We start from the raw sequence: 26,350 nt of genomic DNA on the forward strand, positions 1-26,350 counted from the left end.
TGCAGATGGGCAACGAAAGCCGACTCCGGCGGAACGGAGCCGAGGATCAGATCAGGGAAAAGGAAACGAGGGAATAAAGCAGATTTGCACCCGCTTTAAAACAAAACAAAACTCAACAAAACCCTGGCTAAGGTTTCCTACTCTCCCTCCCACTAACAGCTCTTAAAAATGCCCATGTTAAACTGCAGATTCAAATGCTGGTAGTAGCAACAGCTGCATTAATAAAAGTGAAAAACAAAAACCTGTCTCAAACCCTGCACCTTCTCCCTTTTTCTTGGCTTATTGCTGACAATCTAGGTTAAGCAAGGGACTATTCCTCAAAAGAAAAAAAAAAAAAAAAGTCTCATTCAAGAGGAACCAAGAGATTCTGATCCTTCATGTGATAGCAGAGCTGCATGATTAGGGAAGCAGTAAACAGCCAATTCAGTTTGGAGTTGCCCATCAGACTGTTACTACTCTATAAAAAGAAAAAAAAAATTGTCAATGGGTTCCCCTTTTACTGGAAAGACCAAGAATACAAAAAGGAATTATTGGGGAATGTTTGACACCATTTTATTAATCTTCAACTGCAGTGGAAAAATATAACCTTTTACAAGTGCCGTCTTGTGTAAGCTCAAGTCAGTATATATATATTTTATATAAATTTCTTTTTTTCCTTTTTTTTTTGTTTTTGAAGTGCAGCAAGAGACCAATACCACATTAAATTTGATCAAATAAAGAGCACAAAAGGCCAAGCAGTTTCCAAATGGCATTTTATCAGATTTTTGTTTGAACATTGAATTTTTCCTCATTTTGCAATCCAAAATATTACCTGAAGTTTTATTTTGTTTTTCAACTCTTTGGCACAATTTTTGTGGGTGTTCAGGCTGCTACAGTACAAGTCAGGAGAGATCTTTCCCTTTGCGTTCTCACTGCCAATTCAGAGCACTTATGCTTATATATATATATATATATGTATATATATATATTTTAAGCCTGAAATCGTTTGACAATTTATTTCTATTCCCTCTAACGCAAGAGTTTTTTTTTTCCCCCATTTCTACATTCACAGTTGAACAATATTAAGGAAGGAAAGGCGCTTTGATGAAACAAGATCATGAAAAGCGTCACTCAGAACGGGAGCTCTGAACATTCGTCAGTGTTTCCCTAAAATAAAAAAAGCCCTAAAGAGCGACTTTCCTTTTTTCTTTTTTTTTCCTCTTTTTTTTTCTTTTTTTTTTTTTTTACATCTCTTATGCTGCATCAGTAGACTGAACTTCGGTTCGTTTATGAAATGCAACAGCTAACCCTTTTTTTTTTTTTCTTTTTTTTTTTGGGAAAAGATAAACTGCAATGACTTGAAGTTGAGAATGTGGATACCGCCTCATTCACACACACTCACTCCTAGACTGAAAATCCTTCACGCTCCTGTTATCCCAAGCACTGGCAGCATCGCGTGGCAAAGGCTACGGAGGCGGCCGGGGGAGCCGGACTCCATCTCTCGCCAGACCTCAGGCCACGAGCACTGAACCCACTTTCCTCTCTCCCAAAGCGGCCGCTCCATCCTGCGCGGACCGAGACGGAAAAGCTAGTCCTAGTCTGTCGGAAGCAGAGATTGCTCATTGCTTTGACGGGAATGGGTCGTTTCCCTCTTCCCAAAGCCGGCCTGGGCCAGGTTTCCTACGCAAGTCGGTGCTCAGCTTCCCTAACAGCTGCTGCTGCGGCGGCGGGATTTTCAATGTGGTGTGTTTCAAGCCTCACTCACTCATCCTCTCATTCCCAAACATTCAGCATCCGTGCACACTCCTCACTTCCGGGTTTTTTCAAAAGATTGGAGATTTCCAGTGGGGGTCTCAGGTGTCATCCCAATGGTAGCAGATCTGCAAGCAAAAACGGTCAATCAAAAAAAAAAACAACCCACAAAAATCCAGGTTCAGGAAATGAACAAAAACCACACAACTTCACAAGACTAAAGGAGAAATAATAGGGATAGGGGAATTTTCCACCTAAGGTGACAAAGCTGGAACAGGCTTAACCTCCCCAAAGGCAGATATGCTACCGTGCCTGCTTTCCATAATCTGCTCCTTCCAAAAGGCACTGGCATGCCCAGGTAAAGACCTGGGTACTACTGCACTTGGAGCAGCTCAGCACCATCCTAGGCTGCAGGAAGCTTCCAAAGCTGTTATCTCCTCTTGGGAAAGGCAAGGAGTTCACTGTGCTTCTCAATGCTTGTGTTTGTTGTGATATACAGGATTGCAAGCAGGACTTGCTTAAAGAAAAATAAATTTAAAAAGCACACCTTCTATATAAGAAAGTTTTGGAGAAAAACTCTGAAGCCTGAAAGAGATACAACTGAGTAACATGAAACAGGAGCAGGTGGAACCTCTTACCAAGCTTGATTCTTCAGTTTTCTCAGTTCTTTAGTCGCCCAGGTCGCGAGGGTTTTTGTTTTGTTCGTTTTGGATCTTCTTCCTTCAGTTAGAAGTTCATGTATCATGGGTCTAGCTTCTACTAATTTCAGTACATCTTTTCCAAACGCTGTACACAAATCCCTGGAGAAGAAAGAGAGGCTTTTGAGGCTGAGTGCCACAAACACATGTGCCAGTACCAGTTTGATCAGCTCTTGCTAGCAAAAAGAAATCTGACTCACAACTAATGTCCTTTTCAAAATGCTGCATATGGTCACTAATTTCAGCAGCGGGAGAGCTGAACAGTTTTCCTCAAATTGTGACTAACTGGAGACATGTAATCTCCCATCCAAAGACCGTTTCTCCCTAAATTCAATAAAAGATTAATAAACAAACAAAACCAGACCTGAGTTCACCCATACCCAAGGAACTGAGGTTTTAGGTGCTGCTTCTTTTCTGGTCAGGTCATCTTTGAAAAATCCAGTATCTGGATTTTCTACAGCATGCACACAGCTTTCACTTGTACCTACAGGTTTTCTGTCAGCTAATGGACCTCACCTTTGTTAACCAGAGAACTGTCCTTCACTTGCACTTTACACTTTGGTTTAAGTGTCTAACTCTGGACTGATGAAATCCAGAAACAGATTCTGAATTCTGAAATCCAGAACTGATGTTAAACACTTCAGACAGTCAGACAACTGCAAATGGAATATTAAGGCTATTGTAGAAAGAGGTACAGTCTTCTAGCTGATGACTGCTGCTAATTTTAACTTTGTTTAGGGTGCTTACCCTATCAGTCCAGCAGCACATGCCACCACTCCATCTGTGTGATCCTCATCTCCAGCAATGTGGTCAATGAAAGACAGAATAAATTCTACTCTGGGCTGCACCAACATCACATCCGCTGAAAGAAACAACTTTATTATAGTAGAGCGAAAAAAACAGCTCACATTTAATCATCTGCTCTTTTAGAAGGGCTTCCAGTATCCTCCCTGAGAGAGAGGATTCAATCCCATAAGAGCCCTCCAAGTTAGGAAGGGAAAAACTGCCAACAGAGGCAAGAGAAACCAGAGTGAATTGTTCTAAACCCATCCCCTACTCATGGCAGTTAAAGTATTTACTCCCACGCAATGAGGAGTTTGCAAGGATATTCTTATGAATGAGACAACTCCCAGGAAACAGCTTGTTAAGGCACAGTTTTTCCTACTTCCATTCATCAATCCAAGCACGGGGAGCACCCAGTAGGACACAATACTCACGATGCACATTTTCTTGGTCTCCCTTCAGCCCTTGCACGATGCCAGTGTAAGCCTCCAGGCAGCCTTCCCTCAGCTCGTTCAGGTAATCCACCATGTCGTAGTCGGACTGGAAAGGCAGCAGGAGACTGTTCTGTAGCAACGGCCCCGAGGAATCGCACTGGTTTGCAGGGGCAACACCAGGACCACGCGGCGCGGCTCACCTTATCGACCTGGGCTTGGGAGGCCTGCTGCAGGGTGTTCAATACAACATCTAGGTATTTTTTAAACTCTCCTCCAATGGCAAGGGCAATATCGCCAAACACCGAAAGAATCTGAGGCTTCACAGACCTATGAACGTTTTCATTCTGGAAGAGATTTCAGCATCATTAAGTTCAGCTGCACTTCCTCCCGCTTTTTAATAAATTTTTTAATAAATTAGGACATTTACTTGAAGTTTCAACCCTCATTCCCAATAATTTTGGATTCGATTCAAATGGTAAGCAGCCGAGTTGTCAAACATGAGATCTTCAGAGCATGCCTAGCACTTCTGCTTCTCCCACCTCCCACTTTCTTCTCAGGATGCAAGCCAACTGTTACTAACTGGCTAATGAGAAGGTAAACACTCACCCCCAAGTTCTCCAGGAGCAGCTGCATAACCTCATCGCAGAAAGGCAAGATGTTGGATTGCAGGGCTCTACATAAGTCGCCAACCAGGCCCACTGCAGCCAGACAAACCTGCAAATAGGACACCCAGCCCATGAGTTAATCCTCCACATCCTATGTGGAAGCTTTAGCTTATTAGAGCACTAAGTGGTGAGAGGCTGTAGCCATTGAAACCACCGAGCAGCGGCCGCCACGAAACAGCCGACGAGCTCATGCTTTGTTAACCATTTCAGGTAGAAGTTGTAAAAAAAGATCTGGATGAGTTTATGCCACAGGAAAAGTCAGAGTTCCAGATGCCAAAGTGACAGGTACTTGGTCTGAACAACTGCTACCAACTGCAGCAGCCAGGTGCTCTTGATACCAGTCCCACAGCGAGGACGACCTGATGCTAATGGAAACCCACAGCCAGTGGCAACTCTGTCCTCACCATGGCCAAGCAACACGCAGCTACTGTGAGAACACAGCTGTCAAGTCAATAAAGGCCCTCCTGCTGAATTAAATATATGGGAGTCTGAATTTGTGCATGCTAACAGTAATGAGGAAAAAAAAATGTTTTTGTCACCAAAAGCTGTGGCATTTTAGATGCCCAGCTGCTGAGCTCAGCACCTGGGAGCAGAGGAGAGCCTAGAGATTTGGAACACAAAGGGCTGCCCGATTTGACCTCTACCTGGTACTCAGCGTAGTTCTTCAGTCCAATGCCCAGGAACGGTTTGAAGGCATCCATGTACTTCAGAAATTCCCCACCTAGGACTGTGCACAGAACACTCTGGTTAGAGAGAGGACTTCCAGCCTACAGCACTTTTTCCTCAAGTTTTACAAAAACAGAAAACACCATCGCATTGCACCCAAAGCCGGTACCTGCACGTTCCACACAAACGCAGCAGATGGACTCGCCACTAGATTTTACACAAAAGGGACTAAAACAAAATTCAGGAGAGCTCAATTCCCTGCAGGCCTTTGAAGTGAAAAATCCCCCCCATTCCATGCTCCGAACGCCTGGTGAGAGCTTCCTTGGCATCTAGCTCTCGGGAACGGCAGCACCACTGCATCGCTTCACACAGGTTGGAATTTCTTTATTTTTATTTTTTTCCATGCTGCTTTTCAAGCCTTCCTTTTGGAAACAGCTCCTCAACCTCATCACTTCAACACAGTTCAAGCAGGGCACTATTAGGATGCTTATATTTAATCAAAATTTAATAGAGTAGAATATCCCCTTTACATTATGTGGCTACTCTTCCTTGCCACTCTTATCTTCCCCCACTCATTTAAATCACTAATGATCATGCACGCAAACTTATCTAGCCAAAGTGGAAAGGCCTTTGAATCAAAATTATGTTTTCCTTTTGACTTGCTAGTTAACCTTGCAATGATCCTACTCAGCTCTCATTCACTTTGCAGGTACCTCAATCCCACTAAACATTTTCAAGCACAGTCATAAGGTGGATGAAGGGTGTCTGCCCAAGCCACAAACCTGTTCTGCAAAACATCTGAATCTGGAGCAGCCCCTTCTGACAAGGAAAAAAGACAAAAACTAACTCTGTTGCACTCCCAGGTTGTCGTGCATGCATCTCTGCTAGAAATGAGTCTCAGCAACCTAGAGAACAGATCCTGAACAAGCTGGTTAGGCCAACAGCCTCAGAGGAAGGGAAAATCTTGCAAATCTCCTTATAAACCGATCTCTCCAGACCTGCTTCCAATTCCAGCATGCTTTTCACTAGAAGAAAGCAGGCTCCAGGGCAGGAGGGATGTTAGGCAAGGAGATTGCACCATATAGCCTTTCAACAGCACCTTAACTTTGGCATTCACGTACGTGGCATTTGACAGCACAGTGCATTCCTAGAGCTCGACATCACCCCGCAGCCAGCACGCTCCAAACGGGAATCATGAAGCTCAAACTGCCTGGAATGTCACAACCCAGATTTTATTCTGCTTCACAAATTCTACCTCATTCTAATGCTGATCTCTGCCACTGATTCCTTTCGAGCAAGAACAATGAATATTAATTAACCATTGACAAAACTCTACAAAACGGAAATGGGTCACAGGCAGCATCAAGTATGAATCATTAAGATAATATTAAATCTGTACGTCGACAGCATGAGGAGGCTCCCGTTGTGCTCAGCACTGTACGAGGCTGCGCTAGTTATTTTCTGACAGAATTTGCACTGCAGCAAATACAGAAACAAGCAGAAAACAAGTCGTTCACTCATTCAACAGTCAGACACCATCAGCTGGACTCAGGGCTTCAGTGTGGTCACAACTACACCTCAAGCTAAACCAAGGACTATTTTTTTCCCCTTTTTTCATATATTGGAAAGAGTGGAGCAAACCAGCTGTGTTCCCCAGGCAGGCAGCACATCGTGCACTGAAACACTGACCTTCTACCAGGGTGCTGACTGCCATCAAGGCATCCTCCTGCACGCCCCCCGAGCCCGCCGTGCTCTGGAACATCCGCAGCAGAGAGGCCATCACCACGTCCGAGATCTGCAGCGCGTCCTGGTGCTGGACTTTCCGGAGAACGTTCTAGGGGGGAAAAGGAAAAGAGGCTGCAATCAGCTCCGTACACGCCAAGCTGAATTCTTCCTTTACGTGTTCTACGTCGGCTCTGAATGCTCGTGACCACCCCAGGCTGCTAAAAGGGAAGATAACTGCTTTGAACTCACTGCTGCAAATATATGCTTTGTCAGTGTGAGTGCAAAGTCCTGTTCATTTTAGCTACACTCAATTTTCCAGCTACAGAACAAGCAGAATTTACCTTTCCTGCTGCATAGGCTGTTCTCTGGGCATTCCATTTGTAGCCAGCCCAAATCTGGCCCTATAACAAAGCCCATTTTGTACTGTAACAATGCGGAGGCAATCGCTTATTGTCAATTATAGATCGCATGAAAGCTTTGCTTCTACACCATGAAATTACATTTTAGAAGTTCACACAAACGCATCTAGCACCGAGGTGTTTGAAAAGCAATTCTGATAGCCAGAGAGCAGCCTCATGTACAAACTGAACCCACTGGGGAGCACACGCGTGTCCCCAAGGAGCACACGCGTGTCCCGTGTCACGCAGGAACCACGTTCAGCAGCAGGGCCAAGGGAGCACCCGAGGCAAACATCTAAGCTTAATATATGCTCTGTTCACCCTATACAATTCTGACAGCCTCTTAGCATGTGGAGCACAGAACACAGCTTTGATGTATCCTTATTTAAAACCAATTTGCATTTCCTATGAAAAGAGAAAGACAGATCCCTTAACCTGAAGGGGAAAATAATTATTTCAAGTCTGATTCTTTAAACCGAGTCATTTCAAAGCGATTGACTTTGACTGATTAAATAATAGGTCTTGATTTTCTCACCCTTTTAAGCATTACTGTTTTTTTCCCCTCCTGTCGTACGTCTAAGGGTATTTTCAAGTGGAAAAAAAACGATGCGACAAAATATATTTGACTACCAAACATTGAGAAATCCCTCTGCTAATTTTTCAGTTAAGTATTTATAGTAACTACAGCAGATACTTAATACTATTATGGTCCCAATTTTGTGCTGGTGAAGCATGGTATATTTGCAAATTCAAACCAGCAATTTCATTCCATCTGTGCTACTTGCTCTTCACTTCCCACAAGTGCAAATAGATGACCTGAAAGGGATCAGTGATCACATTGTGCCAAAAAGAGATCCTAGATACTGAAGCCTCTCCATTAAAACCCAGCATAAAAGATATTATTTCTATCCAATCATTATTTGAAAACTTACCCTAAAAATTGCAGAGAATACAAGTATCAGTTAACACTACTGGCTTTTAAACGAGAAGGACTAATGCCCAGGAGACCTTCTAAGCTCGTTTGGAAGATAGAAAGCTAAACTAATTGCCAATAGAAACAGGTTGCTACCCACCGCTGAAGAAAAGGTTCTGTTTCCTAGGCTAACAGAGATGAAAAAGAGTGATGAACTCCAGCAAACAGGTAACAAAACAGAAGGGACGGATCAGAGTAGAGACAGACATTCAGTAATTCTGCTTGTTTCAGATTACAGGGTAGCCTGCTACACCCGCAGAGGAAAAAATCCTCTGCCAACAACCTGCACAGTGTGTTAGTGTTGAATTTATATCTATTATCATTTTTAAACTAGTGCCCTGCAACTTTAATAAGCCAAGCATAACAACAAGGTAGCATCACTTTTTTTTTTTTCCTCCCCCCTGCAATATTAACAAGAAAGCTTCAATATCAAATGTGATTTAAGAAAGACTGCCTGGTAAGTTCCTTGAGTAGTTTGGAAAAAAAGTGGCTGTTTCCAGGGGATTTTGTAAAAGCAGGCAAGAAACTACAATGAGCAAGGGCTTCAAGTCACATGGGCTGTTCATTAGCAGATGTTTAATTTCAAGGACACTCGGTGCATTTTAATTAGTGCCATTTTAAATAAGAACACCAACCACAAGAGGCAGATAAACAAATTAAAGCTATTACAGAGTTTTTTTAGCTTGTGCCAACCAAGATTGTTCAATCTCCAGCCAACGTAACAAGTCTGCACTTTCAGATTGACTGTCTTGACGAGTCACACTAAGTTACTCGGCTTGGTAAGGTGTACTCTATGGGAACAGCTGAAGCCTTTCAAACCTTGTCACCTCCCACACATCAACTTGGACACAAGATCCAAACTCATCACTCGGATTTCAACGCCAGAACCAAGTCCACATTCTCTGAGGTGCGGAAAATTCCCTAAACCGTCTCTTTTCCATAACCACAAAATAAAGAACAGGAACTTACCTGTAGAGTAGCACAAAGTAGAGACTGAAGATCATTGAACTGGATTCTGTCTGAAGTGCTCTGGATATGAGACTGAAAAAGAAAAAAAAAAATCAAACATAAAAACACTTGATCATTATTCATGCAAACCTAGCAAATGTTAACAGTGCTATGAGCATCAGAAAAGCAAATTTAAATACATTTTTGATCTTTTAAAATAAAAATTAATATATTTACCTATGCTACATATTTACCTATGTAGCATAAATAAAAATACATTAGGCTATAACAACAGGTCTGCAACAAAAGTCCTTTTTCTATAGATGAAGCCACAGCACAAGAGCAACATTTGAATCTATTACTTCCTTTAAACCTCGAATATGGCAGCATGATGGGGATGTAACTCAGGTTTACCTACCTCCATCTGCAGCACTTGCTGGAGTCGTTCCATAATGACCAAAGTTGTCTTCTGGACAGCAGGGTAACAGTCCTTGGCACTGTTTTTCACTATTTCCATCAAAGCTTCATATGCAGAACTCCTCAAATTATTCTGGTGTCCATCAGGCCTATCACAGAAGGAATTTATTTTCAGCTCTCAATGCTCAAGTTTGCTTAGAAACAGCTCTTTTTAGTAAATCAAAAACTGCTAAATTGTAGTGTTGTGACAAGCGGAACCATTTGTACTCCTCTATTACAGACTTCAAAGGAAAAAATTGAAGTCACTTTTGGGACCTTTTTCATTTATTAAGAATGATTTCCAGAATTTTCGGTCACAGATAGCAAGGATGGGAGCAGAAGAAGGCTTCAAACTCACATATCCCAGTGTGCTATAACCCTAACCTGGAAGGAGTGATCAAGAGGTGAGCAGCTTATACCATTCTGCCACATCCCTCTGAGACATCAGTGAGAATGTTAAATCTGAAATATAGATAGCCAAGATCTATACAGAGGGGACTGGTGTCCTTGCCTTGTGCTAGTCACCACACTTCTAGTCAAGCTGACAGGAAGATGGTTCAGACTTGGAACTGTTTCGACAGCAACACCATTTAAAAAGTCCTGTAGCTGAAGGCTTCGACTAAAGACTCAACTCAGCCAAGAACTGAACCCTGAGCTGTCAAAACTCCTTATGTGACCTTGAAGAGATTATGAATTCAACATCACCCTTAGTTCTGAATCTGCAGAACTGAGATTTTTTTTTCTTGTCAATTTGTATTTCAGTTTAGTTGAGGAAAGGACAGGCCCTCATGTCTTCTGGGAGTACCTGTTGCTAATGTAAACATAGTAAGACTGCAGCAAAACTACTCCATAGGAGAGTCACAGTAAAAGGAACCATATGATACACAGATTTCCAATTACGCCTTGCTGCAGTCCTGATTATTCAACGGCCCTCTAGCAACTTTGAAGAGAATCGTAAATATTATACGGAGGTCTGTGCAGCCTGATACCACACAGCAAAGCTTCAAAATAGATACACGTTTGCAGAAAACCCCAGGCTGACTAAAAACCAGCACGGACAAAACACCAAAAAGTTATTCTGTGTGAACAGCTTTCCTCCAGGGGACTCATCATTCTGTATTCCAAACAATGCCCAAAAGCCCAATTCTGATGAAACACCAGTCAGATTTAAGCTGCAGAGGAGAATCAGCAGCCTGAAATAATAAAAATATATTTGTAGGGCTTCTTAAACCAACTTGTTTAATGTTACCTGTCTGTGGTCTCCAGAAGTTTCTGAACTATAAGCTCAAATGAGGAGGATAAGCAGTAGGTTGCGGGCTCTTCCTGATCATCAGCTACATCGGCAGCTTCATAGGCAGCTTCAGCAAGACTAGAGAAGGCCTGAAATACAGAACAACCATTTCTAGTGAGGTTACCACCAAGATCAGAGACATTTGGTCTCTTAATCATCTCAAGATTAGTGAACTAGCATTCAGTTTGCAAATGGGAAATGGTTGGTTGGTGGTGAAAAGACATGCCATTCCTTACAGCTCATTAGAAACCAGACTTCCCCTATATTTGGAGCTCAAATAAGGTATTTCTATTCTTAAGAAAACAACAAACCACAGGTGCAGGATCAACTACTCTCTCCATAAACAGCTATTTACTTAGTGCGCTGAAGCTTTGCATAACAGTGGCAAAAAAAATTTAAGACTTCAAATACAGCATTAACATGCAAGGTGGTTAAACCGCCTGCAGACAAATGTCTGCAGACAAATTTCTGCATCGGATTAGTAGTCTCAGCAACTGGTAGTTGTCAAGAACCTAACTGCATAAAAGCCAACTGCCTCAACTGCACAGGGCTTTAGCAGGTTCTACCTACTATCTGGCATTATCATCACAACTTCAAATCCTCATTAGACAAGGCTGTGGACTGCTCCAATTCCCAGCCACAGAGCAATTTTAATTGCTCTGAAAGACAGGTGGATTAAACAAAAAAGATGAAAGCCTCCCGATTTTCACTTCAATCTAAAAATATATATATTATTCATTATCTTCAGGGGACAAAAAGCTACAGATGCACGAACTTTCGTCAACGGATTGAAGCTTCTGCACTCACTAGAAGTCTTCAGATTTCTGGAATACTAAAAAAACAAGTGAATTCTGTAGTTCCTACAACTTCTTTGACACGCAAATACTCATCTCTAGCCAAATTCTCACTGAGTAATTCTTAAAAGGCAGTAAAAGGGATTCATCCTCTTCAGACATGTTGCTTGGTGAACAAGAAGATACTACTGAACTCAGGGAGTTAACCAAGGGGACTCCAGGAATGCAAATCAAAGCTCTTTAAGGGAGCAAAATATCTCCTGCTCCTCCAAATAGTCCTGAGCCCAGGCAAGAAGGGGGCTTTGCTAATGGAAAACAGGAGACAAAGTATCCTGTGTCCCTCAAAACGTAAAAGCAATCCAGTTGCCTCCAAGAAAAGTTAAATTCCAGCACAGCTGGGGCAAAAGCTTCTTTTTAAAGGACAGTTCCCATAGCATTTCCACAGCATTTTCAAACTGAAAATAACTTCTACACCCTGTTAATATTAGCATTTTTCTCCTTACCACATCCACAAAAACTAGAGCTATCTTACAGCTAGCTGTGCTGGAAGAGAAAGTCATGAGCTGTCTCCGAAACCCATTTAAGAACATTTAAACACGGAGCCTTCTTTGTGAGTTGTGTTCCCCTGTATGGGGTGCATCTTCTGCACGTCAAAGAGCACAGGACCTGCTTACCCAGCACACGTTGGAGGCCACCCTGGGCTCGGCGCTCAGGCCCTCGATCAGACACTGCAGCAGGGGGGCGAGGTAAATGTCATTGATGGCAGCTTCGGGGAGCATCTCGCAGATCCTGCCCACCGTCCACGCGGTCGTGTCTCGGACCACGACACTGGGGTCCTTCATTAGTTCTATTAGAGTTGGCATAGCCTAGAACATAACGGTAACCAGCAGAAACGCAGGGTTATATTTAATACATGAAGTTGCCACTCTTTGATTGTTAATGTCTTCTCTGCGAGCTAGCAATTTTAATAAACAAAAAGGGAAAAAAAAAAACATCATATAGGTCTATTCAAACCATTGTGCCAACATCTGAAGATTCATCAGGTTACTTAACAGTGGATAAGACCTGAGAGTTGAAGCATGTGGAGCCAGGTATTCTGCAAGCCTGTACATTCTTGTGAGTGCAGCTCAACTATGTGCTCACAGCCCGTAAAATCTACACCTATTTCAGCAAGTCAATGTAATTCATCACAGTAGCTCCCAGGACCCAAGCCCCTGCTTCCTACATCTGTCTAAACCATAATGATAAGAAAGGAATCCTTTTGCTTTTCCTCAGACTAAGAACAATGTGTAAAGTCAACCACATACAAAGATGCTTATGCTCAAGTATGCCCAGGACATCCCTCAAGTAAACCAGGAAGTTTTTAACAGCCTCCAAGAAAGCACACTGAGCCTTACCTGTATGACTAGTGGTTTGAGCTGGTTGGGCTCTGGTCCTTCCAAAATGCACCCAAAAGCCATTACAGCTGCATCTCTGTACCGCCAATCTGGATTTTTAATGTGTTCTTTAATAAAGGGCAGCACATGAGGAACAATGTCATCTTCGCAGCAGGTTGCCAGGAGCATGAGGCAAACTCCTGCTGCTTTACATGGGTTCCAGTCGTCATCATCGTCATTTTCATCCTAGGAGGAGAAAAACATCCCTGGTCAGTCTGGGAGAACATCCTTTACCAGTCACAGGCAGTGGTGTTTTACTGGATCTGCAGCAGGTAGCACTGCATTATTACACGGTGTAATATTTAGAATATTAATTCAGATTTACGAAGTACCATCTACCTCTCCGGCAGAGAAGCAACCCGAATTGCACCACCTGCATCCTCCCATCCCGGTTTAAGGCTGTGAGCTCTTTCCTGACATATCCACACTATCCACATATACCTTCCAAACCACTTCTCTAACATCTAGATGAGATTTTAGGTTTCTTTGATCCATGCCGTTGCCTTACAGCAGGTCACACACTGCAACTAGAGCTTCTTCCCCACAATTATTAATTCAGCCACTTAAATTCCTTTGAAGATGTGTACCTGCGATTCCCTCATCTGTTTTATCCTTCCATTTTAATGATCACTTTAAAACCTCTCACAATTTAACCCTCCATGTTCAAATAGACAGCAATACAAACAGGGAAACATGTCACTGGATTCACTAAGAACACACCAAGAATTTTCCCAGTTCACCACAGCAAGACCAGTGAATTCCATCCTGCACGGCTTAATTAACAGCTTTATTTTATAATTAGACCTGCTGTAGCAAGTCATTTCATTAATTTTGATTAGACTCTGAAACAGAGTCCAAACAAGACCCCAGGAAATGCTCAGGAGGCACTAAGTAAACCTGGGCATGTAAAGCTTAAAAATTCCAAGAATGGGAACATACAGAATTCCAAAGCCTCTACAAGTATCATGAATACAAACATGTGCTGGCAAAATGGAGCAGAAAAACGATACTCCAGGCAGCCCCAGAGCCTCAGATCCACAGGCAGAGCCTCACGGTCCTGCCAGACACAGTCCCAGGGCTGCCACAGCAGGGCTCGGAACAAGAGCACTGCTACTAACCATCCCAAGGAGCCTAAGGGATCCTGTAGGCTCAACGTATGGAGAAGTCACCTGTGCAGCTTAGGTTACACATGTATTTTTTGACGTGCATCCAGAAATTTGCAACTCACCTGTTTTGTTAGCGTCTGTGTGAGAATGGGGACCAGGTACTGCAGCGCTCCCTTAGCGTAAAACTTGCTCGTGTGCTCTGGAGGCCTTCCTTGCTCTGCTGCCTAGACAGAAGAAGTTAGAGTGATCCTCAGTGGCTACATTGGCATCAGATCTGAACTATAAACTCCTGTAGATACAAGTTCCCTCCTGCATACCTTCTTTCCCCAATCTGAAGGGCACCCCAAGCCAACCCTAGTTAAATATTTGAAGCAACAGGGCAATTTGCCACTCCACACGTGTCGAGGTCCTCCTCCCACAGTGCAATCAAATGTTTTCAGTTTGAAGTTGTATAAGTAAAAGGGACCCCCAGGAGCAAAAGCAAGAGATCTTCAGTATATAAGCTAAAGCCATTTGCTTACTTGTCCTTTCATCCTTGCTATTTTGAGCAATCAACACAAAAATATATTTAGCTACTTTTAAAGATGGAAATGATTCATCTAGAGCCCTTCAAAGTTTAGGCTATTATTGATCAACTAATTTATGCAAACAACACCTGCATGCAGAACAATACCCCAAAATCATCTCCAGTCCATGCACTGTAATCATTACTCTTATTTTAGCCAATAATTTTATCTTTATCACATAAATATTATATAGGACAGGGTCAATCTTTTTAAGCACCAGGTTACTCCTAAGTTGCTTGTGTCTATAATAACAGATCACAGAAATATCACATATCAGTGTAACATATGAAGCCTGCTATGCCTCAAAGCAAGCAGGTACCTGAGGGAAATGCCCTCCCTTCACTGTGGTTATTTCACTAACTCAAGATGCCTCCTTAATGGAGCAACAACTACTCTAAAGCCTTCACGATACGAAAAAAAATTCTCATACTACACTGTGTATAATGTACGTGTTTAAAGTGCATTTAGGTTAACCTTATAGGCACAGCATGGCTTGAGTTTTGAATGGTAAGAAGCCAGGGAGCTCTATGGACCCTTTTCAGAACAAGGGCACTTGTACGTCAGTGTATTCTCAAACTGTCGAGTCTTTATCTTAAATAGTTTCAATTTCCAGACAGGTAGTTTAGCATTAAAGTCATCTTGCTCCTTTAAAAGGCCAATTTATCCTAATCCAGTAAGGAAAACAGTTTTTATTCAAGTTTTACTAAACAAGTTTACAGTAGGAAACAGATGGAGCCTAAAATACAATGCAAGGGGTTAAAGGGAGTTAGAAATGAAGACCTCTGTGCAACCTTAACCAAAGCAGCTTCATATTTACCTTAAGCAGAAGAATAAATTAACTATAATTGAGTCTTGAATAAGACTGTTAGGACCCAAGTAGTAGCTAAGAACTGAGCTGAGTGCCAGGACACGGTGCTGGTGTCTGCAGTGCCCGTCACAACCGCAGCCAGGAGGTCCCGGGGGCTTCGCGCAGCCTCAGCTCTCAGCTTCCAGAGCAGACATCACCATGTCAGCGTGGTGCACGATGTGGCATCACGGGCCAGCGCTGCCCTCCGAGGGGCTCTCACACCTTTCCAAGGATGGGACAACCTCTAGAGCCCTTTCAGCCATGCTATTCCCACATTCCCATGAGCATGGACAGACTGGACAACTGGGCGGTTAAAAACCTCATGCAATTCAACAAGGCCAAGTGCAACGTTCTGCACGTGGGGAGGAATAACCCCAGACACCAGTACAGGCTGGGGACCGACCTGCTGGAGAGCAGCTCTGCAGAGGGACCTGAGTGTCCTGGTGGGTGACAAGGTGACCATGAGGCAGCAGGGTGCCCTCGTTGGCCAAGAAGGGCAATGGATCCTGGGGTGCATTAAGAGCAGCGTCTCCAGCAGGTTGAGGGAGGTGATCCTGCCCCTCTGCTCAGCCCTGGTGAGGCCACATCTGGAGTATTGTGTCCAGTTCTGGGCCCCACAGGACAAGAGGGATGTGGAGCTGCTGGAGAGTCCAGCGCAGGGCTACAAGGATGATCAGGGGCCTGGAACATCTGCCCTATGAGGAGAGGCTGAGGGAGCTGGGCCTGTTCAGCCTGGAAAAGAGAACGCTGAGAGGGGACCTGAGCAGTGTCTAGAAGTACCTCAAGGGAGGCCGTGAGGAGGATGGTGCTGGCCTCTTTTCAGTGGTGACCACTGATAGGTCTAGAGGTAATGGCCACAAACTGAAGCACCAGAAGTTCCCCAGGAACTTAAGGAAAAATTTCTTAACAGTGAGGGTGACAGAGCACTGGAACAGGCTGCCCAGAGAGGTTGTGGAGTCTCTTTCTCTGGAGATCTTCAAAACCCGCTTGGATGCAGCCCTGTGCCACGTGCTCTAGGTGACCCTGCGTGTGCAGGGGTTGGACTAGATGATCTCTAGAGGTCCCTTCCAACCTTGAGCATTCTATGATTCAGCACTTTGCAGCCATCCCTCGCACACTCACCTCAGACGCCTCTATGGCCAGGTCCATCTCCTCATCACAGACGTTTGACCAGAATTCTATTCCCTGTAGAGCCACCTCATCTATGTCACTTTTCATTGCTTCAATAGTGATCTTTAGGAACACAGAAAAGAAGAAACATTAAAAAAAAAATTGTTGCTACAAGCATTTTCCCCTCCAGGTTAAGGCATGCAGGCAGAGGTCAAACAACTATAGGTGAAAAACTTGAGTACTCACAGCAAAAAGAGCAGGACCCATATAGGTCTCCATATATTGATAATAAAGGGACATAATCTTCACCAAATTCTGTAAGGCAGCCACTCGTACCTGTAAGAGTAAGAAATGGAGTGAAGATGTGACACTTCCCTGACTGCCTTGAAAAACAAGCCTAGTTCTAGTCTAATACAGGCTAATAACCCTGCCTTTTGGCACATAAGGTCTTTCACCATAAGGCCCTACTAGTTTTTCTAATTTAGCATGTCTGAGAATCCTCAGATGTAGCCGACATTTTATAGAATGCTACTTACTTTACACAGCAGTTTTTGTTTTTTGTTTTTTTTTTTTTAATTGTTGAATTATGAGGCTAAAGCTTCTAGACAGCTTCCCACAGAAGGGGGCAATGACAATCAGGATATTATGTTTTCCACTCACCCTTGTATCCGGACACTGTGTTGCTTCACAGACTACTTGCATAATAAAGTGCCTTTCAGACTGAAGAAGAAATAAAATAATATTAGAATTGTATTGCAAAAGCATCACAATCTCTGCAAGCCTTCCCAGGGATGATATATTTTGAGTCTAGACTACTACAACCACTCATACTGCACCTAAAGAAGAAGGAATCGTACAGTATGCTGTTCTCTGAAATATTATAAGTAATTGCTTTCCTCAGTGGGAATGCCAAACAAATTTTAAAAGACATTTAGCAGGCTTTCAAAAAAAGAAAGTTAGTAAGGTGACCACCTTTCTCAAAAAAAAGGGAAACAAAACCCCATTGTGTCCTGGACTGTTTCAGCAATTCCTTCAAGAAACCTCAAAACTTGCATAACTCAAGAAAATTACTTAAGTTATTTACAATATTGAAGTCAGTAGAAATACACCTCACACCTCAAATTTTGAAAGACTCTAATTAATCCAAATCAACAGCAGCTAGACACTACACTAGAAAGATTCATTAAAAGAGCTTCAGAGCTTGCTAAAGTTCAATATTAATTCTACTGTTATCTTCCCTGTACTCTGCTTGCTAAGGACCTAGAAGATTTGCTTAACCCAAAAGAAAAGAAATAAATCAGAGGCCCCTGTTCTGAGGGCTCTTACCAGTCTTCCTCCCCCAACAAATTTCAGAGGCAAAGTTAAATCTGGATTGCTGCCATGTCACTTGAAAGGAAGTGCTGATCCAAGCTCGTACTCTAGCAGCATTATAGAGCAGAGTTTGATCAGGAAGCAGGGTCTCTAATAGACTACACTAAGGTCAGCTCATATTTATCCCCCCAAATTCACGATACTTCCTTTCCATTGATGAATTTCTGAAGATTTCCATAGTGGCCCTGCATTACAGTAATGACAGACCCGATTGGGAGAAATGAATCCAAGTCTCAGTTGCAATGGAGTTATCCATCAAAACTCAGCGTGGTGCATGATTTCTCATCATAGACCATGGATTCAATCCCTGCATTTTATGCCAAGCCCTGTTATGGTTTTCCCCTCACCTCTTTGTCAAAGTTTGCTTTGGTGAATTCCAAAGAGTTCAGGAGTGCATTAGTAGCTGCTAGCTTCACATTGTTGCTGGGCTCTTCCTTTCTCATTCCCTGGATAATGGCTGTCAGGATCTCATTGGATTTGTCCTGAAGCTGTTCTGGGTCCTAAACAAAGCATTGATAAAGTTATTTGCCAGATGAACGACTGGTTTTCCTTATTTCGCGGCATTCTCGAAGCTTGATGCTGAAGCCTCCAGACAGAAATTAAGACATTTAAAGCCAAGAAGTATTGTGTTCACTCTGAGCACCAGGATGTCCAAGGAATTTGTACACCCTGACATCTTTATGGCTTCTGAGCCAGGAAAGCAAAGACTGAACAGAGCACACATATCCCACAGGTTTAAGTCATAAATGCTCAGTAAACTCCACTGTCTCAAATAGGTCAGGAAGCTTCACCCTACGTGACTTCATTCAATTAGCATGTTAAAAACAGTGGCTTTTTTTTTTTTTTTTCTCCATTCTGCTATATTCTGAGTAGAGAGGCCTACACCAGCAGTTGTCATTAATCCTTTCACTGGTTACAGGTGACTGCCTTTGGGCACAGGGCAAGACGGCTTTGCATGGACCAGAAGGAAGGACACCTCGCTGTTAATCTTTCCAGATTTAAGGGTTAAAACTTTTAACATGAACTAAAGATTAATTTGGGGGGTAAATTTAAGACCACAAGAGTCCCAAGTAACTATATTAACATTACAGCAAAACTTACCCAGCCACAGTGGTCCAAACTACACAGCATCCCAACGCAACTGACACAAACCAAAATATTAAGAATCTTATCTAAAAATACCCCAATTGCTGAATGTGTATCCCAAATATATCCGATTTGCATTGGTCTTTTCTTATGCCTTTTTGTTTCTTTCACTACCTGCCCTCATGGATGCATCTGTTATTGCTCCTCATTTTATCCTATGGGGTTTCCCTCACTGACTTTTCCCTTTCTCCAATGGTCCTTTCTACAGCCGTTACATTCTTCAGAACTCTCCATCTACAATGGAACATTCCCAAACTGATTACAATATTCCAGCCTTATTCCTGCAACAGGGACAACCCCCAGGGCCCTTCTCTTTTGAGCATCTGCAAGCACACTGGTAGAATATGCTCAGAATCCAACACAGATGCAAATAGACAGATTAAGGAGTGAGACAGAGCTGCTGCAGCCTGGCAGGAGGCACCATAGATAAGATTCACCTTTGTAGTTCACTATGTTGACATTCAACATGCAATATGAAGCATGCACTTTCTAATGCATTAACTAGCAGCAAAAAAGCAGGGATCTATTTTTGTTTTTCAGTGGCAAGTCAGACAATACACAGGGTTTTGGGTAGCAGTTTGGATTAGCTGCTTGATGCAACACATCATGAGATAACAAACTACAGCAATAAAAACGTGGAAACTTCTGTAGAAGGTGCCTCAAACAGTAAAATATTCTTGCCCGTGTCAGAAAATATTCTTGCCTGTGTATCAAAAATTTTCATATTAAAGATAAGGAGACATTAAGGTAATTGTCAGGTTTCTCCAACACCCAAAAGAATTAAGAACTGGCCAGCTACCTTTAAGCATTTCACATATCTGGCATGAAGGTTTTGTAACAGCATCCCTCACCACACGACCAGAGGGATGCACACACTGAGCGCAGCAAGCCTGCACTTCACATAAGATGACCTGGATTTGTGTCATGAAAGCAGGTCATTTCTTTCAGGTACTATTCTTGCATATTTACTAACACATCAGGCTCTTCTGTTGGCACCAAGACAGGACACGTACTACACAACTACAGAGAACATTAATCTGTTAAACAAAGAGGTGTAAAAAATGAAAGTATGAAAAAGGCACCAGAGAGGTTACGGCAGCAGAGCACACTTCAAAAAATACTTACAATATCCTGGCAGATGTAGCCAATGGCCTCTAACGTCGACTCTTTCATGTGCTCGGTGCTGTGTTGATTCGTAACGTTAGCCACGAGCTGGGGAATGAGCTCAGGCCACTGGTTCATGGGAATCTCGGCGCACGCGATGCCGGCCACGCACTGCGAGGCCGAGCTGGGCCTGTAGGTTTCCGTCCCCAGCGTCTGCAAAACCTGCGGCGAGAGATTCCCACATCATTATTTGATATCACCAAGCCCAGAGGGATAGGCGCCTGCCTCACACCTGGATTTTCACTGGATAAAAGCTATTTCCAGTGTATCCCTGCTGCCAGGAAGGCGCCTGGTTTGGATGGCTCTCTCACTCTGGAAGCAACTGGCCACAGGCAAATGGTGTTTGAAGTGGCCTTGCCCACGGCTGCCCGTTTGAGGAAGTGAGACCCCGTTGTGTGATTACACAGATTTAAATCCCATACACAATGCTGGATATCATAATGCACGGTGATGACTCACTGAACAATTCTTTCCTGCTTGTATTCTAAAGCTAAGTTACAGAAACTAAACAAATGGTGGTTTACAATCTAAAATAATGCTAGACTGTTTATAACAAGGTAATCTCGATGGCATTGAACAGGTGTTTTTTTTTTAATGTATTCCAATTCCAATCAGAAGAACAAGTTTTGTATACCTCAATAACTTTCTTAAAAGCAGGAGAGGGGCGTATATAACTGGAAATTCTGAAATGCACCTTAACTGTCTAGGCACTTCCTTAATTATACAGTCCTGGAATGCTCTTTAGCCCCTCTCAAATTGGCCCCAACTCTCTTCCCAGCCTTGCCTTGGGAAGGGCCGGGCTCTGGGGCTTCTCCCAGGCATCCAGCACAGCAGCTGGGAACAAGGGAACTGAGACCCCACTAACTCCTCCTGCATCAGCATGCACTCAGGGACTTAGCTTTCTCAACAGAACTATGGAAATAGTCACAATCCTCCAAGTTAGGAAAAAGCCAATCAGCAGGAATTAGGTAAAAGCACCCACATAGCAGCTCGACAAGACAAATAGGGCTTGGCTTTCACTTGACACCAGGACAGCAATAAACTGGCCTGGGTGGCTGTAACATACAGCAGGGTGACAGCTCCCAGTCCCAACAGAGGCAGAGTCACCCTGCACCTACTGCAGTCTCAGCCAATGTAAATAAAAGACTAAAGTTGTATCATGCTGCACTGCCCAATGACACTTCACTCTACACAGACTCAGAAACATCTGTTAAGACAAAAACATTACATAAAAAGCTCATAATCAACCTCTATTAATTACATGACACTTGAAGTACAGCTTTTGTTGAGTCAAAAACACTCGGCTGCTATTGTCACTGCAAGTGACACTAATTAGAGAAGAACACAAGAGTCCTCAGGAAATTCCATACTGTACAAACTTTTAAAATACCATATTTCATACCTGTAACGTGTATATTTATGACTGCATTCTACTAGCTCTCAGTTTTTCTATGGCCTGTGTTGTCTACACGCACAATACGTCTCATTAGTGACAATTTGTAAAACAGTAGAAGAAGCTGCTGGAGTATAAGAATAAAAAACAAGCATCAATCCAGCCACAATCACCTAGTGAGGAAGCTGTCCCCATAAATTGCAGAATCACAGGCAACTACTTGAGGATTGCTTTGCAAAAGTACTTACATACAACAATATCAAAGCAGTACCAAAATATTTGCTTGTCTTTTTAACCTAATACTTCTAGAAATTAAACATGCCATAAGCAACAGAGCATCAAAGCACATACAGATGTTTTCATGGCAGCCAGCAAATGGAAAACTTCCCAGGTAGAAAAGGCAGCGTAAGACTGTTACTCATCACCCCCAAAGGGTGATCAGGGGATGATCAAGGATGATCAGGGGCCTGGAACATCTGCCCTTTGAGGAGAGACTGAGGGAGCTGGGCCTGTTCAGCTGGAGAAGAGAAGGCCGAGAGGGGACCTGAGCAGTGTCTAGAAGTACCTCAAGGGAGGGAGTGCAGAGGACGGGGATGGTCTCTTTTCAGTGGTGGCCACTGATAGGACTAGAGGAAATGGCCGGAAACTGAAACACCAAAAATTCCATAGGAACTTAAGGAAAAATTTCTTAACAGTGAAGGTGACAGAGCACTGGAACAGGCTGCCCAGAGAGGTTGTGGAGTCTCCTTCTCTGGAGATCTTCAAAACCCGCTTGGACACAGTCCTGTGCCACGTGCTCTAGGTGACCCTGCGTGTGCAGGGGGTTGGACTAGATGACCCCTAGAGGTCCCTTCCAACCCTAAGCATTCTATGAAAGGGGAAAAAAGGCAAAAAAAAAAAAAAAAAAAGAGGAAAGGATGCGAAGATGGAGAACTTACATAATTCTTGACCTCTCTGCGGGCGTTGGCGTCGATGGCGAGCCAGCGCTGCTGGTACTGGGCCTTGATATCGGGGTCCTTGGACGTCAGGGAGTTCTTGATCTGCAGGCCGGCCGCCACGCGGGCCACTTGGCTGTTCCCCGGGTTCGCCAGCACTCTGGACAGTTCCACCAGGAAGGTCGGCTGCGGGCAGAGGACAGAGCTGCTCATCCACACAAAAATCCCCGTTAATTTGCCCCAACTAATGAGGGAAAAACCCTGGGTTTATCCATCAGATGAGGTGGCTGCTCATCGAGGTGCCTCCGGTGTCAGGCAAACCTCTGCCATGCACTGTGCTGTGGTTCTATCCCAAGATTATGTACGTTAAGCTGCTAATTAGGAGTGCTGGAAAGTAACGTAAATAGACCTTGACTTTGGTGGATTTTTTTCAGCTTACTTGAGAGACTGTTACCTTTGATGCTCCTGCCTACTCCAAGTATTCCTTTAAATAAACCACTCTGGTCTTATGCAAAGTTTTGTATTTTCTGGATGGATATCAAGCATGGTAAAGAATAACTCCACCAATTTCCTTGCATCAAGGCAAACATCCAAACTATAATTTAATACAGGAATTTTCAGAGTGTGAGATGAGCTGCTCCCCTAATACATTAGAAGAGATTTGTGAAACTCTTTTTGTTTACTCTATGCTTCCTTGCAAGCAAGGATACGTTCACACACATGAAGATCACCCTCACCAAGGGCAACTGACCTGCACCACATCTTTGGTGGCATCCAATGAGAAGCAACTCTGAACTTAAGGGTTACTTAAACGTGGGAGCTTCACACTTCATAGACCTCTGCTGCACACGAGATACAGCTAAGATTCCAATGCAAAGCTTTGCCATTTAACTCACTACGTGAAGCATCTTGCCTATTTAAAAGACAAACAACTTCCTAATAAATAGCAGAAATAGTACTATTTTCAAAACCATTTTGCACCAAACAGGCAAGGAATAGCATAGCTTTTCAGAAAACATTTCACTTAATATTTAATTGCACGTAACCAAATCTAAAAGCCTGTATAAGAGAACTTGAGACACAAAGATTTGGTGACACAAAAATAAAAATGTCATTTTTAAAACTAGCTTGACTTCTAGAAGTCCAACACAAACAGAGCATGCCCAGAATCTTGGGCATCACATTTTCAATGATGCAGAATGTGGAAACAATGTAGTTGTCTAGTTGTCCTGTCAGAAATATCCCCAGATGTTAAAGCTCTAGACAAAAAACCCTGCAGATAGACCATAATAATAGAAAACACTTCTCATCCATCGAGAACGCCTGCACTCGAGACACCGAGTTTTATAAATCCAAAAAGGGGGAACCATCCATGAAAGTTAATCGGGCAAGAGTAAAGTTTCACTGCCACCTTTGAGAAGAAAATCTAACTGGAATTCCAAAGCTGAGGAATGCCCCTGGATTTCTCTCTCATAAGCTGGGAATTAAAAAAATAAAAATGTCTTTAAGGAACTTTGCGAATCTTTCCTGGTACAAGTTAGAACCACACATGAAGACTCACACCAAATGCGGCTACACACGACCTCTCAGCTTGCAAAAACGCCAATGAAAAAAAATTTAGGAAAGGGTGTAAATTGGATACAATAGAGGAGAAGGAGTGGGTGTATTTGGATGCTTCTCCTCTGGTGAACCGGGAGCTTGTTTTGAACCTCTGACCCAATCCCAAAGCTCCCAGCTCTTCCCATTGCACTTCCACGCTTTCTTCCCGCTTCCTCCCAGCGGGAGCTCTTCCTACCCCCGTGCCTTTTGCAAGGGAACGGGCAATGGGGACCCCCACATCCTTCCTCTCCTTCTCGGCTTTCTAGGGCTCTCCCGCCAAGTCCAACACCCCCAGCCCTGGAATAACCCGCACGGCCCCTCGTCCGTGTCCAGGCCAGGCCACCAATGTCACCCCCTGCGTTCCCAGCGCAGGTGCCACCTCCTCTGCTGGCCGCCCTGACCTCCAGCTCCAGTTGCTGCCAAAAAAAGCAGCTACACAGGAAAGTTTAAGCAACGGGCTCATTCCCCAGCCATCTTAAACGCTTGAAATGCTTTCAAGGAGCAGGAATCCAATCCTAAAACTCTTCAGATTTTTAGAGGATCTGTAATTTAGCACCAAGAACCACACACGAAGCTGGAACCAAGCAGGACCCTATAGGTCACCCGGGATTCCCAGGGATGTTTCCCAGCTCAAACCCGGGCAACAACAACACAGACCGCACAGGGACACGAACACGCAGAGGAGGACACAAACGCTCCGAAAGGAAGAGTGACTTTTGCTCGGAACCATAATGATGAGCGGGTGACAGTGCCATCCCGGAGGGACACGAGTTGGGCGCCCGTTAAAACAAACCGGGATTTGCTCAAGGGCAACAAACCTGTCCCCTCCACGGGCCTTGAAGCAGTTGCAACAACACAACTTGACTTAGCAAAAAGTATGAAGTTTAATTTTAAAAAATGCTCCAACGGGGAGCTAAACTTCCCTGCACCATTCCAAGCTTAAAGGCCTGCGTTAAAAGACGGCTTTTAGAGGAAAATAAAGTAAAACAGGAAGATGAGGGGATCTCCATAAACATGGATTATGGTGCAATAGAGCATTTCCTCTACTATAAATAAATAAATAATAATAAAGTTTCCCTCTATTAATTCCTGGAAAAATCACTGAAATTGTCACCCCTGCTGACCCCCTCCCACAGCCCCGGGGCCCAGAAGCCACTTCCCAGCATGCAGGCAGGAAGGGCTGGGAATGAGACATGGAGAGACGGGAAAAGGGATGGGAGGGACCTCGTGGAGAGAAAAAGAGGGGAAAAAAAAAAAAAGGTGGAAAAAGGGAATTTTGAAAACGGGGAAAGAGGCGGGGGGAGGAAAAAAGTGCGGGAGGAAAAGGGGGGATTTGGGGTCTTGGGGAGGGGGCAGCGGCCACCAAGGCGCCCCCCGCCCCCCCCGTCCCCACATGGCCCCGCGGCCGCTCCCGCCGCCGCCGCGCGGGGACACGCAGCGCGGCGCAACCGAACGCGCCACCCTCCGCGCACCGCTCCCCAACCGCCCCCGCCTTCAGCCGGCGCCGCGCCGCCATTGGCCGACGGCGGCGGCGGGCGCGCCGCCATTGGCCAGGCGCCGCCCCGGCTGGGCGCGAGCGGGGTAGGTTGCGCCATTTATGGCGGTTCGGCCTGGCCGGGCGGGGCGGTGGGGGGAGGGGAGCCCCGGTGCGGCCGCCCGGTGCGCGGGCCCGGCGCGACCCCGCGCGCTCCTCACCAGGTTCTCGATGGCCGCCTGCTCCAGGAACTTCTGCGCCGCCTCCAGCTCGGAGCGGTCTGCGGGGAAAGGAGCGGGGAAGCCTCGGTCAGCTCCCGCGGACACCGGGCCCCGCTTCCCGAGGCGGCGGCGCGGCCTCTCCCGCCCCGCGCCGCCATCGCCCCCCCCCGCCTCCCCGCCCCGGCGGGGCCGTTAGGGCCGCGGCCCAACCCGCCCCGGGGGAAGCGGCGGCCGCGCCGCCTCCCTCCCTCCCTTCCCCGCCCCCCCCTTCCCGCTCCCGGCGGCCTCCGCCCCGGCCGGGCCTAACGGGCAGCCCCGCCGCGCCCGGCCCGCGCCCTACCCGGCGACACCGTCTTCTCCAGGATGGTGATGAGCTCCATGGCGGCGGCGTGGCGGCACCGGCGCGAACCGGGGAGGGGG

At 44.6% G+C, this 26,350-nt stretch overlaps 1 protein-coding gene across 2 annotated transcripts; it reads right to left on the minus strand.

The window, feature by feature from the left end:
• Positions 1 to 1,743: 1,743 nt before the first annotated feature.
• KPNB1 (karyopherin subunit beta 1) lies at positions 1,744 to 26,350 on the minus strand. Of its 2 annotated transcripts, XM_088536290.1 has the most exons (22): positions 26,271 to 26,349; positions 25,931 to 25,989; positions 22,640 to 22,822; positions 20,270 to 20,470; positions 18,346 to 18,498; positions 17,288 to 17,347; positions 16,874 to 16,963; positions 16,640 to 16,750; positions 14,227 to 14,328; positions 12,960 to 13,184; positions 12,237 to 12,428; positions 10,727 to 10,857; positions 9,440 to 9,587; positions 9,043 to 9,114; positions 6,667 to 6,811; positions 4,956 to 5,038; positions 4,253 to 4,360; positions 3,847 to 3,990; positions 3,647 to 3,752; positions 3,177 to 3,291; positions 2,370 to 2,531; positions 1,744 to 1,859 (listed from the first exon to the last, which is right to left on the minus strand). In XM_088536290.1, coding segments are annotated over exons 1-22 (2,631 nt in total). In that variant the 5' UTR covers positions 26,311 to 26,349; the 3' UTR covers positions 1,744 to 1,858. The 2 variants fall into 2 exon arrangements, with proteins under 2 accessions (XP_088392416.1, XP_088392415.1); XM_088536289.1 differs by lacking the exon at positions 1,744 to 1,859 and having other exon boundaries at positions 2,366 to 2,531; positions 26,271 to 26,350.

Source organism: Tinamus guttatus, unplaced genomic scaffold, assembly GCF_059628265.1.
Source record: "Tinamus guttatus ecotype Peru unplaced genomic scaffold, ASM5962826v1 Tinamus_guttatus_pri_ptg000655l, whole genome shotgun sequence".
Classification (NCBI taxonomy): Eukaryota; Metazoa; Chordata; class Aves; order Tinamiformes; family Tinamidae; genus Tinamus; species Tinamus guttatus.

Bases quoted from the DNA above. Each gene is read 5' to 3' on its own strand.
- KPNB1 (XM_088536289.1), bottom strand. From the start codon at position 26,310: ATGGAGCTCATCACCATCCTGGAGAAGACGGTGTCGCCGG. The intron at 9,115-9,439 runs GTAGGTAAACCT...TTTCTTTTTCAG, and splicing joins AGCAAGTGCTGCAGATGGAG to TCTCATATCCAGAGCACTTC. The intron at 3,753-3,846 runs GTGAGCCGCGCC...CTGCCTTTCCAG, and splicing joins CCCAAGCCCAGGTCGATAAG to TCCGACTACGACATGGTGGA.